The sequence below is a fragment of the Anarhichas minor genome, unplaced genomic scaffold, assembly GCF_050575085.1.
Source record: "Anarhichas minor isolate MPS153535 unplaced genomic scaffold, ASM5057508v1 ptg000136l, whole genome shotgun sequence".
NCBI lineage: Eukaryota > Metazoa > Chordata > Actinopteri > Perciformes > Anarhichadidae > Anarhichas > Anarhichas minor.
Window position 1 is genome coordinate 716,596 of NW_027466582.1, and position 14,088 is coordinate 730,683.

The following is a 14,088-nucleotide window of genomic DNA, read 5'->3' on the forward strand; positions in this document are numbered from 1 at the left end:
GTTTTTATTTAACACTACAAACATGGACCAACGAAAGGTGTTTTATTGTGAAAGGTTACCCGGATGTTGTAAATGTTACGGCGGTTAGCTTAACTTTCGTTACTCTGTTAGCATTAGCATGTCGCTCTCGCACAAGGACTTTAGCAGAGCAGAGAGTTGGTCCATGTGGGTCAAAGTTAAGAGTTGAATTACCTTTTCTTGTCTAATAATGGTGCCAAGCCAAATATGATTTAATATGTATTATAACACAGCGTCTTAGTTGATTTATATCAGTATAACCAGCAGAATGAGGCTTTGTTTTGGTGTTAAAACGCAGCAGCTGATCAGCAGAGTCTTCAGTCGTCCAGTCAATCGATCAGCAGGTGAGTGTAGTGATCAATACTTTAGATTTGATTCAGACACTAATTACTTTCTATTGTTATAATGAGATACTACGTTTTTATTTGCATGTTTTCAGTGAAATTTGATGCATTTCTGACATAATTTAAGGTTTTATTTCACATTAATTGCCTATTTCATCCCTTATTATTAGTTTATTACTGAGTAATAGATGTATTGTTATACAAAATATTTAGGTTTTGTTTAATTTTATGTTAATTAATTCAAATCAATTGGGCTAAGGGCACAAGTCTTATACCACACAACCTTACAAAATAACTTTGAAGTTATTCATGCATTCTTCTTCCTCCTCCTCCTCCTCCTCCTCCTCCATGTAATGCATGTGTGTATATCATGTATTCATGCAGGGATCTTAAGAATTAGACATAAACAAGAACTGATCTTTCTCTCATTAATGTTCATTAACTCGTTTGTTATTGTTCTATTTGTATATTGAATCAGTATTTTGTTCTTTTGTTTAATGATAATAAATAATTCATAAAAAGCTCTTTATTATTAAACATGTATATAACATATATACTGTATATGTGTTTGATTGACAGTGCGATGGAGAGCAGCTCAGACCAGACTCGCCTGCAGCTCCTCGACAGGTGAGGAGAAGCCCCGCCCCTCCATGCTGCGACACCTGACCTTCAAAATAAAAGCCACGGGTCCGATCACGGTGGCGGAGTACATGAGAGAGGTGCTCACCAACCCGGTGACGGTGAGTAATGATCGGTCACATCTAACACGTGCTGAACGTCTGCAGCTCCTGGATCAGTGAAAGAAAACGGCCTGTTTGATTTTAAGAAAACTAATCGACAACAAATCGTTAATCGTTGACGTCAAATTTTAAGCAAAAATAGCAAAAATTCACTGATTTATTTTTCTCAAATTTTTACATTTTCTATATTTATTCATATTTTATATATATTTTTAAAAAGCTTAACAAATTCCAGTAAACATTGTATAATTCTACAAAATAAGTGACGTAACAATTTATTTAATAAAGCAATTTATTTTCTGTTAAACATTAAATTAAGTAATTGACCAATTAAATTCAGGGCACTGAAGGAGTCTGGTTGCTTTATACAGTTTATAAAGATGTTGACCACCAACTCTTCTATTTCTGTCTCTAAAACGTGAACTAGTTCCACTCCGTCTGCTGTGTTTTCTCTCTCAGGGTTATTATGTGAGGAACGACATGCTCGGACCTGACGGAGATTTCATCACCTCACCAGAGATCAGCCAGATATTCGGAGAGGTGAGGCGGGACAAGTCACAGAACGTTTGTTACAGGAGTTAATAATAATTCACCAAAAAAGAAAGACATTTAAAGAAAAACATTTCCTCTGATGGTAATAACACTTGTTTATAACTGTTTTTAAATGTCTGAACACGGTTCTGTTTGCAGCTGCTCGGCGTTTGGATCGTCAGCGAGTGGATCGGAGCCGGTCGACCCAAACAGCTGCAGCTGGTCGAGCTCGGACCTGGAAAAGGATCGTTGGCCGTCGACGTCCTCCGAGTACGAACTTTATTTAAATCATCAGACATGAAGAGTCTGAAACATTCAAAAGCACAAAAACATCAGAAGTTTGACACAGTTTCTAACCTGTTCATTAGTGAACTTTAAAGGTGCCGGTAAATGTCTTTGTGCTAAGCTAAGCTTACCAGCTACGGTACAGTACAGGTGGATAGGGTACAAATACTTAACGATTAGATATCATCATTAAACTTCCCCAGTTCATTACTGACCTTAAGATGATTATTTTATGTATTACAAGTTTTCTGCGATGTTATGTTTAGATATGCAAATGAGGCATTATGTAATGGTAACTTTTGGTTAATTTAAGAGAAATCTACAGACGTAAACAGACAAAATTTGTTATAATTTAACGTGAACCATAAACCTTTACTGATGCTAAAGGTGTTTAAACAGAACGCTGTGTCATCATGTGTTCACCTGTGTGATGAGGTGGTGACGTGACTTTCTGTGTTGGTCTCTCAGGTGTTCGGTCAGTTGCGGTCCATAGTGGGCGGAGCCTCGCTGTCCCTCCACCTGGTCGAGGTGAGTCCCGTGCTGAGTCGTCTTCAGGCACAGAATCTGACCGGCAGCCGCAGCCGGGAGGCCGACGCCGAGGATGAGCCGGTGTACCGCCGCGGGGAAACCGCCGTCGGGGTGCCGGTGTCCTGGTACCGCCGCTTAGAGGACGTCCCCACAGGTACACATGATGACACCTGATGACACCTGAGAGTAAACATTTATTTGACAACTTGGGTTACTATGAGCAACTTTAAGTTAGTGTTGATTCTGTTGGTCCCTGTGGACTAAAGTGGTAGTGTCTCTGAGCACCAGTGTCCCTTTAGAAAACCTCTCATTTTACTACAGCAGGGTCTGACAGTCTGCCCCTCTCAGTCCTGGTTCTCCCGTGCCTCCTCCTCCCTCCGGAGCTCCGGATCTGAGTCTGTCCACGGTGGACCGGTCTCTGCTGGAGGATCTGGGTCTGTCCATGGTGGACCGGTCTCTGCTGGAGGATCTGGGTCTGTCTACAGTGGACCGGTCTCTGCTGGAGGATCTGGGTCTGTCCATGGTGGACCGGTCTCTGCTGGAGGATCTGGGTCTGTCTACAGTGGACCGGTCTCTGCTGGAGGATCTGGGTCTGTCCACGGTGGACCGGTCTCTGCTGGAGGGTCTGGGTCTGTCCGCGGTGGACCGGTCTCTGCTGGAGGGTCTGGGTCTGTCCATGGTGGACCGGTCTCTGCTGGAGGATCTGGGTCTGTCTACAGTGGACCGGTCTCTGCTGGAGGATCTGGGTCTGTCCACGGTGGACCGGTCTCTGCTGGAGGGTCTGGGTCTGTCCACGGTGGACCGGTCTCTGCTGGAGGGTCTGGGTCTGTCCACGGTGGACCGGTCTCTGCTGGAGTCTGAGCTGAAGGAGTTTCTGGTGAACCTGCATGAGTTCATCTGGTTTCACCAGAATCCGACCCGGTGGCTCCGATGACGAGCATCAAGAACAACTCTATAGAAACAGACCATCTTCTCTCTGATGGTCTCTTTACTGATGGAGGTCTGATGGAGGATCAGGACTACACTGAGACTGGTTCAGGACCAGATGAATGATCTCAGTCTGTTTCTCTTCTTCTGTTCTCAGGATTCAGCATCTTTCTCGCTCATGAGTTCTTTGACGCTCTGCCGATCCACAAATTTCAGGTTTGTTTACTTTCTTATGTTTTTGAGGTGAGATTCCTCTTTTTTAAATCTCACCTGCATAACTTGCTTCTTCTCTTTTTCATGTTCTGTTTCTGCTGTTTTGTTTTATTGTTCTAACAAACATTCTAAAATCTCAAAATTGTAGAAGAATGAGCTGTAGTGTCTCTTCACCAGCGTGTCATTACACCACACCACCACCAGAGGGAGCCAGAATGAAATGAACACGCAGCACAAACAAACCTCTCTGGTGTTCAGAAGATAACTTCATGTGTGTTTGTTTCGTGTAGAGGACTCAGAAGGGCTGGAGGGAGGTGATGGTGGACATCGACCCGGAGAAGTCGGAGCAGCTGAGGTTCGTCGTGGCGCCATCTCCCACTCCGGCCTCGTCCACGCTCGTACAGGTGAGAACGCGCTGGTACGGGAGAGAACCTGAAGGAATGAACTGAAAACCAGATTTTTTAGGTCGCGAAGTCATTAAAGAGGATCTACAAGAGGATACTCATAAAAACAAAACTAGAAATACAAATATCAAGACTTTTTAAAGCCGAGGAGGTCAAACTCAACTTAACAGAGCTGGATAATTTTAACATCTTTAATCTTTTAAATGTGGAAATGAACTCCTTCAGATAAACTCTTGATTTATAGCCTTCATCTGGTGTTTTCTGTCCACATTTAAACCTTCTATGCGCTCGCTGTCTGTTTTGATTTGGCGTCGCTGGCTCACTTCACACGCTTTGAACTTCCTGCCAGAGGCATGGCATCATCGACATCATCGACATCATCATCATCAGTCTGTTTGGATGAAGAAACTGCTCTTAAATGCAGCATGAGAGCTCAAACCAGACACAAAGTGGATTTTAAGGAACACATTGAGGCCGTCTGTGTTCTTAAAAATTCAACAATGAACCGTTTTGGCTGGTTTCTACATTAAAGAGACGTAGCTATTTATTATTAACCATCAAAATGAAAGAAATTTATACATTTTATTGTCCAGCCCACCTTTAAAAAGTGAGGAAACCCGACTGTGTGGGTTAACAGTTGGACTGTGGTCGACGTCTCCAGCAGAGCGGAACTGAGAGTGAAGTGATTTATTATTGATTGAGTCGTGTGTGTGTGTGTGTATCAGGCGGATGAGAGGCGGGGTCACGTGGAGGTGTGTGCGGAGGGCGGGGTCGTGGTGCAGCAGCTGGCCCGGCGGATCGTGGAGGACGGCGGCGCGGCGCTGATCGCCGACTACGGACACGACGGAACCAAGACGGACACGTTCAGAGTGAGGACACGTCTCGCACCATGTGACCGCTTTATTAGGGAACATGGTGTTATTATGTCATGATCATATCTGGAGTATGATCGTCACATATGTCATCGTGATGCTGGTCGTCGTTAAAGGAGGTGTTGTACTGGACCTAGTTTATGATATATAGTTTGTTATGTTTTTGTTCTTCCTGTTTATATATATTTAATATTAGAAGCCCCTCTGAATATAATGCAGTCATGTACAACTCCACCTTTAACTGCCATAATAATAAATAATGATAATAATAACAAATATAATTGAATGAACACCTCTGTGATAGTGTCAACAACAACAGAACATTGACTTCTGACACTACTAACAAGTCTATAAGAGGAGATCTGCATCAATGTCGAGGATTTAAAGGAACAGCTTAGTTTAAGGTCGGCGTAGTGAAGACGCTGTGAGGACAGATCTGAGATTTAGACCTTTTTAAAGTAGCGACAGTTTGCTGTCTCCTCAGTTCCAGCTGAAGGAAACAGATGTAGGAAGCAGTGAAGAGGAAACCAGGGTCGACGCTCCTCTTCCCCTGACATTTCTCTCAATTTTCACACCATGATTTTAATTTAATTTAACTGATTCTGGTTTGATTTTCCTTCTTGCTGCTAAATAAAACTGAATATGAAAGGTTACTGTTCTCTTACTGAGCGGACTTCTTGGTTCTTGTTTCTCAGGGTTTTAAAAGCCACCGGCTCCACGACGTCCTCTCCTCGCCCGGCTCAGCCGACCTCACCGCCGACGTGGATTTCGGCTTCCTGCGGAGGATGGCCGGAGGGGGCGTGGCCTGTCTGGGACCCGTCACCCAGCAGACGTTCCTAAAAAACATGGGCATCGACTCACGAATGCAGGCGAGTGTGACGGTGTTTACCTCACTGACCACAGGAGATACATCACTCAACGTGATTTATTTAAGATATTGTGATTATTAATCATTCATTTATTTATTTAATACTAAGATAAATTGTAATACAGATATAAAAAAAAAAACATGTTGCAGAACTTTAATGACATTATAATTCACGATATTATTGAGATACACATAGAAAAATGTATCTTTAACTTAGTTTATTTATTTTTTTTGGGAAAACTGAATTACATAACTGTACATATAAAATGATTTAAGAGGCGCTGGGTCTTTTACAAAATATCATGCTCCATGTGTTAAAGCTGCATTCTCTCTAGTGTCCACCAGGGGGCGACTCCTCTGGTTGTATAGAAGTCTATGAGAAAATGACTCTACTTCTCTCTTGATTTATTACCTCAGTAAACATTGTAAACATGAGTTTATGGTCTCAATCTCTAGTTTCAAGTCTTCTTCAATACAGCATGATGTTCATTTAGTAAATTATTAAACTCCGACTGAGATTTGATTCAAAGCCTTCACCTCCTCTGTGGTTCTCTTGCAGGTTCTGCTGAGGAACTGCAGCGACGCGTCCACCAGGCAGCAGCTGATCGGCAGCTACGACATGCTGACCAACGGCGCCAAGATGGGCGAGCGCTTCCACTTCTTCGGCCTGCTGCACCACAGCCGGCTGGCCAAACCCACCAGACCAGAGGGGCTGAAGCTGGAGAAGAAGAAGAGCCCGGCGCCGCTGCCTGTGGCCGGGTTCACCGAGCTCAGCTTCTCCTGAACACTGTCATGGATGGAGCTCGGACAGAAGATCATGTTCATGGGACGATGCTGTTTTAGATTTAGAAAAGAAGAACTAATTCTATGTCCAACATGAAGCGAGCTAAAAGGACAGCATCTCTTTAAGTTAACTGTGAAGACGTTTTGATATAAAGATGTAAGAAAATGAAGAATTTGTGCATTTATTGTTCAACAAACCTGCATTGTTTTGTCTTTAACATATTGGCATTTAGCATTCTAGCATGCTACGGTTAGCGTGTGACAATTCTAACTTTTGCTGAATCTCTCAAACAGAGGTTGTGAGTTAACATGACCCATAATCAGAAATACACAACTATGAAAAACACCTGAACTGTTTTGTTTTACGTCGCCTACCTGATACCGACAGAGAGACCCGTGACACCGCTGAAGAGGGTCAACCCCTCCTTGCTACGCCGCCTCGCCCTCCTCCTCCGTCCACATCTTGAAGCCGTTAGCTGAGCTCACAGTTGTGCAGCAGCCATGCACAACGAGCCCGCTGCTCCTCAGGTGGCAATTAAAAGATTCGGTTACACGCATGAGGTGGTCGCCGCTGCCAAAGCAACCGGCCGTCCCTCCAGACAGGATCGTGTTCAGGATCGGTAATTAAATGATCGTTTCCAAACATCCTGCTGGGGATCGTTATCAGCTTTTCCTCTGATTCAGGAGGGCTTTTTTGTCATACATTTGGAATAAATTTGAGGATTTTATTATTAAACCTCCTCCTCCTGTAGATGTTTAAAAGGTTTCTCACCACTACGGTTTGAGTTGTGCCTTTAAAACATAACTTAAATTTGGGATTACACACAATTTAAGCAAGATTTCTCTTCTTTCTGGCTCAGTTTGTTGTATAAAAAGCACATTAACTATCAAATGTGAGGATCTATAAATGCTCTTTGTTTACTGAACATTGTAAATTATTAACCAGAATATTCTGCAGGTGAAAAAAAAGAAAAGTGCAAAGATTTGAATGAGATTTTCAGACTTCAAAGAAAACTTTGAAGTTTGAAATCTCCGCTGACCTTTGACTCCTTCCACCATCTTGCCATAAAACCCTCTAAATTCCAGATCTTCCTGTAAAAATGCTCATTATACGAATGTCTCAAACGTAACCCGGTAAAGTCTCTCAGAGGATGTGATTTTGTGAGTTACTATAAAGGATGTAAATATAAGGATGTAAAAATGAGATTTTCCCAAAGTAAACCATTTTAATATTTTCCCTGTCAAAAAAACGTCCACATGACACAAACATTTCTTGCAAAAATATAAAACTTGTGAAATAACTTCTCAGGCTGGAGTCGGATCAGGATCAGTGACGCTAGCAGCTCGATTCTTAGCTCGTCTTCATCGCCGAGAATCACTGAAAATAACTTAATACATTTGTTTCTCTGCAAAACTATAATGTTTGTAGAATAATCTTGATAATCTCAACTGAGTTTTATAAATACTGAGTCTTATCATAATGCTATTATAATAATGTAGACGGATACTAACATACTTAAAGTTAGCATGTTACTAAAATGCTCAATGTTTGCAAGTTAAAACTCAACCTTTCCACAGGGTATCGTTAACGTGCTAACAAGCTAAGATGCTAAATGTTGCATTATGCTAACTGGTTAACAATTAAGTGGCTAACTATGAAGCATATTAACATATCATTTTAACGCTAGTTAGGTTAGCCGGCAAATTGTCCGAAATAAAGTATGCAGTTAGCAACAAAAGCTAATCTAGGAGGCTACTTCCTGTGTTGGACGCGTAGACAAGAGAAGTTTGAAATAATTTATTTAAGATTTGAGTTTTTGGAAAGTTTTAAAAGGCCCAAGTTGATTGTCACATTTCTCAAATCTTTAAGAAGTTAGCACGACATAAAATACCTGAATTGTCCTTATTGACATATTGACATTTAGCATGCTAAGGTTAGTGTGTGACAATGCTAACTTTTCCTGAATCGATACAACAGAGGTTGTGAGTTAACATGATCCATAATCAGAACGACCACAAGTTTGAAAATAAATCTGAGGTTAAAAAAAATACCTGAATTGTTTTGTCTTTAACATATTTACATTTAGCATGTTAGCATGCTAAGGTTAGCGTGTGACAATGCTAGGGTGAAAAATATTGGAATTTTACTTTAATATCTGATAATTGTTGGACATGCTAACTATAAGTTAATATTCTGTTGTGTAACATTAGCATTAAAAGTAGTAAGAGTTGAGCCTGAGATGTCCGAAAAAGGCCACCGTACAACGAATAATCCCTTTTGATTTTGGTAACATGACGTTTTCTAAAACACCACCTTCAGAACAAACTTTACAATTATAATCCAGCTTTCATCCATCCAATAATTTAGTTTTCTGGTGCGTAATGAGTATTACAGATTAGGAAGAAGTTCACTTTTGCAGATGAACAAATTAAAAAAAAGTTATTATCAGTGAATTCTCCTTTTTAAAAGAGTTTCCCAACAGTGCAAAGACCTCCCAACAAAGAACATCAAGAAGAATGAACATTATATTCAGAACATAATCAAGACATGATGTTTTTGAGCATCACATAGAAAGTCTGAAACGACGTCATAAAAATATGCTATTTGAGCTGAAACAGTATATAAAGGCTCTGGATTTGGGTTTCTTTCAGCTCGTAGCCCTGCTGCGGCTCGACTGCAGACGTTTTGTTGAATGTTGAATTCTGGGAATTAAGTTATCCCTCCAGCTTTTGCCTCTTTGGGCTCATTTGTGTGTATGGCTTGTAGAAAAATATCGCAGTGAAATAGGACAAATGTTCCTTCATAAAAAATTCTCTGGACCTGAATTATCGTCACAGTGTCGTCCCACAGATGCCTCACCGCCGCCTCCCACGAAAGAAACGACGCGCCGCCTCGAGGAGCATTTGCTTCCATGTCGAAAATGTTTTTTTACCCGTCCGGGGGGGGGTCGCTAAGGGTCCTCGTCCATGTCGTCCAGGTTGGGCGACATGATGAAGTGTTTGGGGCAGTGCAGGCCTCTCTCGTCGGCGTGCTCCTCCCAGCGGGCGTCGTCGCTCTCGTGGGTGATGTAGCGCTCGCCCAGCCGCGTCTCGAACTCCCTGAGGTCCACCCAGGTCTGGTAGTCCTGCGAGAGGACGAGAACCACAACATTTAAAACCATATTTGGACTGAGGAGGAGTGACGTAGAGACGCCATATACGTCTCCAATAGAGACCTGTCAATCACAGTAAGCCCGCCCTAAAGCATCCCCTGCTTTATGGTCTGTTTGACTCTAAATGGACCATAATGTACTAAATGAACATCATGCTGTATTGAAGAAGACTTGAAACTAGAGATTGAGACCATAAACTCATGTTTACAATGTTTACTGAGGTAATAAATCAAGAGAGAAGTAGAGTCATTTTCTCATAGACTTCTATACAACCAGAGGAGTCGCCCCCTGGTGGACACTAGAGAGAATGCAAGTTTTAAAAAGGAGGTTATCGTTGGATTTCAACCCAGGAGCCAGTTTTAGAGTCCCTGAATAAAATATATTTAGTTCCAGCATGAACGCAACATTTTCTGCCAATAAAGTTTTGTTCATTTCACATCATGACATTTGTCTGTGCTCTTCTCACAGCACTTGAATTAAAATGTGATGAGAGACTAATCTGACCCAGTCAAACCCTCCTGATGAAGAAGATCAGCCACATTTCAAAGGTAAAGAGCAGTGTGGTTACCTGCAGCCAGGGGTGGCTCAGCGACTTGTCCACGCTGTAGCGCTTCCTCATCTTCACCTGCAGCAGGTTGTTAATCAGGTCTGTGGCTGTGAGGACGAACAAAAACCTTTAAAAGTCCACACAGGAAACCTGGATCTGATGTTTGATCCTCAGTCTCGTCTCAGCTTCATTTTCAAATGGAAACATATTTAAATAAAACATATGAACACGAAACGAACATATTAAGACCTTTTACATCCTTTTCTTCCTGGTACACAGTTGATTTAGTTACATTTTAAAACTGTTATGAACCTAAATTTCAACAAAATTGGAAAATTCAGCATCCTACAAATGTTTTAAACAATAAAATTGCTAATTAAAATAGTTGCCAATTTAATCTGTCGATCAACACGTAGAATAATCTCCTAATTGTTGCAGCTTCATTATATTTTAAGCTGTGGTTCGACAGTTTCTTTATGTCTCAGTAATTTAAACCTCACCGTGCTCCGAGATCTCCTTCCAGGGGTTGGACGGGTACATGAAGGCGGCGTTCTGGATCTGGTCGTTGATGTCCTCGTCCTCGTTGAAGGGAAACGTCCCGCTCAGGCTGACGTAGACGATGACGCCGACCGACCACATGTCCAGAGATCGGTTGTAGCCTTTGCTGCGGAGCACCTCGGGCGCCAGGTAGGCCGGCGTGCCGACCACGGAGCGGCGGAACGACTTCTCCCCGATGATGCGGGCGAAGCCGAAGTCGCAGAGCTTCACCTGGAGGACGAGAGGCGTGAATGCTCCTCCGAGACGTTCGAAGGCGACGGACAGAAGAAAGAGAGACAGTGTTTGGGGTCGTTCTAACCTGAGGGAAGGGTTCTGCCGAGGCCAGGAGAACGTTCTCAGGCTTCAGGTCACAGTGGACGATGTTCTTGAAGTGGAGATGTCTGAGGGCCACCAGGATCTGTGGACACGAGAACATTCAACACTCAACAGTCACAGGAAGGATCCTGGAGATCTTAAAGAACCTCAGACAGAGTTTACAAAACAAATTCACACATGTGGACGCAAAAAAAATGAAATGTGGCTGCAGAAACAAGATTAACTGTTAAAATGCATTAATAAGGCGAGCTTTAAACACGACATCAACACTGGAGCTGATTAATTAACGATTAATTAAATTAGTCAAGCAACAGAAAATGAATCGAAGCATTTAAGTCATTTTTTAAAGAAAAAATACCCCAAAATCTCTGGTTGCAACGTCTCCGATGTGTTTTTTTCTCTGTTTAACATTATTGTAATCTGAATATTTTGGACAAAAACGAGACGTGACGATCTAAAAAGCAGGTTAAATAAAATCCGGCTGCCGGTCGTCGCTGACCTGCGTGACCAGGAACTTGGTGAGGCGTTCGGGCAGTCGGCTCTTCTCGCTGGACAAAATCGTCTCCAACATGTCGCCGTGGAGCTTCTCCATGACCACGAACACCTGCTCGGGCGTCTCGAACATGCACTCCAGGTTGACGATCCCCGGGTGGTGCAGGTTCTGTCGGCAAAACAGGACGGTGAACTGCAGCCGAGGCCTTTAAACTTAGTTTTGGTGCATTGTAATTTTATTTATTTTCAGTTGCTCAAGTAGATAAATGAAGAAGGAAAACAAATAGAATAGAAAAAGAACATAACAGTAAAATACTGTAGTAAAATGAATGTGTTTAAGCTTCTAAAAGCTCTAAATTAGGAAGCTTGTTTGTGCTTTTATTGTTTCAGATTTGATTCCCTTCATTCTGCGTCGTGTTGAGCTGCTGAAGGAGTGTCGCACCTGGAGAATGGCGACCTCGTTCCTCAGCTGGCTCTCCTGCTTGGTGGGAAACCTCATTTTGTCGATGATTTTGATCGCCACGTCTCTGCCGGTCTTTCTGTGTTTACCTGCAGAGGATAACATCTTTAAATCTCGACTCAAGGTTTCTATTAATCTGTAATTTAGATACGTCAGAGGGAGCGATGTGGAATAAAAAGGAAACACAACGACGACAATTTCCCCATATTTTCAGACATAAATAATTATGTTTGACGTCATCACATCAGGCTCCTTGTTTAATTGAGTTTGAGCTGCGAGTGCCGTTGGTGATGTCGAGGTTTTTTCTGCCTCTCACCTCCGTAGACGATCCCAAACTGTCCGGAGCCGAGGACCTCGTCAGCAAAGATCTGATACACTGAACTGATGTCCTGAACCACAAAGAGATCACACAGGTTATAGCAAAAACAGGTCAATAGATATTTTAATCTAGATTATTAGTCAGTGACTAATATAAACTCACTAGACGTTAGAATATAAAGATTCTATTTTGTACAACAGTACAACCCCCCGTGAGTACGGAGGCCCAGAAGTGCCAAATGTTTAATACATTTCAGAGTAACGGTGATGTTTTGACAAATTGTAGTTTTAAACTCGTGTTTGATGTTATTTGAGAAGACGAGAAGTTATTTAAGAAGAACTTTATTTATATTGAAATCAACATTTTGTAATATTTATAATTATATATTTTTTCCGAATCTAAAAATAACTTTTATCGGATGGGTATCGTTAGGATTCTCAGTGTTGTTTTTAAATCCATGGTTTGTGAATAATTCAAACATAGACGAGAAGACAACACGAGGGAAGACTTACCACGTTTTCTTGTATCTGGGAGTTGGACACTGATATGCTGATGGAGACTTCCTCTGAGGAAGACAAACAACACAGTATATAAATGTACAAGCAACCCGTGAACCTCACATGCGTGTAAACACAGACGTGAGGGCTTTTATTTTCCTAACCTTCGAATCATTAAAGTCTCATTTCCTGTGTTTTCCATGTTGTTGAAGAAACAGATGACGTTTGTTCAACACCTGATGAAAGAACACTGAGGATGTTTCCAGCTGCGATAACGACCTCAAAATCATTTTCCAGATTTCACAAAAATTAAACTACTTCCTGCCTCTGTGTTAAAGTACGTTGAACACATGAAGGGAGCTCCCGACTGTTAATCCAGCCTGACGTTAAAAAGGCCGAGGGCGCGTTCTGTTCAGAGGAAAAACCTGCTGCGAGTGAATTTCCACTGATGAGCTGATATTGATTTCAGATGGCTGACCCGGGGGTCTGATCAGGTCGATACCGGCAGTCTGCTGTAGGTGGGCGGCCCGATGGTGTGCAGGTCAGCAGTTAGGTCATCATCCAGAGAGTTTATGTAACTTTATCAACAGACACGGAAACTCCACATCTGTAGCCAGACCGTTAATTCTTAAATAGCCTTTATTGGCCTCATTGGAAAAGGCTTTTATTTTGAAATCGTTTCCCATTCATGCGAAAATCTGTTTTCTTTGTTATTGATTTGTAGTTGGTGCTGTATGTTGTTAATAACTGTTTCACATTAAAAGCCTTCCAGCGGTTTAAGGAGCAGAAGCCATTCGCAACCGTGGAAGGCTTTTACTTTGAAGAACAGGCAGGAAGTGTTGAGTTATATAATAATTTGACATTATGGGAAATACGCCGTCTTTCCGAGAGTGAGAAGAAGAAGATGAAGATTAATATCAGTCTCACACCTGTGTGTTGAGTACGGAGATGAATTCAGAATGAGGTTAGCTTAGCTTAGCATAAAGACTGGAAACGGGTGGGAACAGCTAGCCTGGATTTAAATAAATCAACTGACCGGTACCTCATAAAACTCACAAATTAACTTTATTTAATAATCTGTACAAAAACAGAAATATAAATGCTTCAAGACTTCATGCTAAGCTAAGATAACCGTTGCCTGACTCCAGAAAAAGTAAATATTTCTATCCATAATTATTTGTATTTTTAGGTCACTTTTTTTGTAATTTGTTGGTAATTATCACTGTATTATTATT

The 14,088-nt window shown here is 41.9% G+C and overlaps 2 protein-coding genes across 2 annotated transcripts in view; one reads left to right on the forward strand and one right to left on the reverse strand.

Moving 5' to 3' along the window:
• The first annotated feature begins 111 nt into the window (after window positions 1-111).
• ndufaf7 (NADH:ubiquinone oxidoreductase complex assembly factor 7) lies at window positions 112-6,686 on the forward strand. Its single transcript, XM_076083718.1, has 10 exons — window positions 112-362; window positions 942-1,102; window positions 1,562-1,642; window positions 1,793-1,903; window positions 2,387-2,600; window positions 3,531-3,589; window positions 3,877-3,990; window positions 4,716-4,859; window positions 5,558-5,731; window positions 6,290-6,686. Exons 1-10 carry the CDS (start codon window positions 287-289, stop codon window positions 6,512-6,514), a joined length of 1,359 nt encoding a protein of 452 aa, XP_075939833.1. The 5' UTR covers window positions 112-286; the 3' UTR covers window positions 6,515-6,686.
• A 1,033-nt stretch (window positions 6,687-7,719) lies between these two features.
• The window catches only part of LOC142941695 (serine/threonine-protein kinase D3-like), a 32,574-nt gene continuing 26,205 nt past the window's right edge, over window positions 7,720-14,088 (reverse strand). Inside the window, exons 12-19 of the mRNA XM_076083717.1 lie at window positions 12,869-12,921; window positions 12,354-12,426; window positions 12,020-12,126; window positions 11,585-11,746; window positions 11,069-11,167; window positions 10,713-10,980; window positions 10,234-10,319; window positions 7,720-9,638 (exon numbers count right to left, since the gene is read on the reverse strand). Coding sequence (XP_075939832.1) covers window positions 9,465-9,638; window positions 10,234-10,319; window positions 10,713-10,980; window positions 11,069-11,167; window positions 11,585-11,746; window positions 12,020-12,126; window positions 12,354-12,426; window positions 12,869-12,921 — 1,022 coding nt within the window. The 3' untranslated portion in view covers window positions 7,720-9,464. The remainder of the gene's footprint in view (window positions 9,639-10,233; window positions 10,320-10,712; window positions 10,981-11,068; window positions 11,168-11,584; window positions 11,747-12,019; window positions 12,127-12,353; window positions 12,427-12,868; window positions 12,922-14,088) is intronic.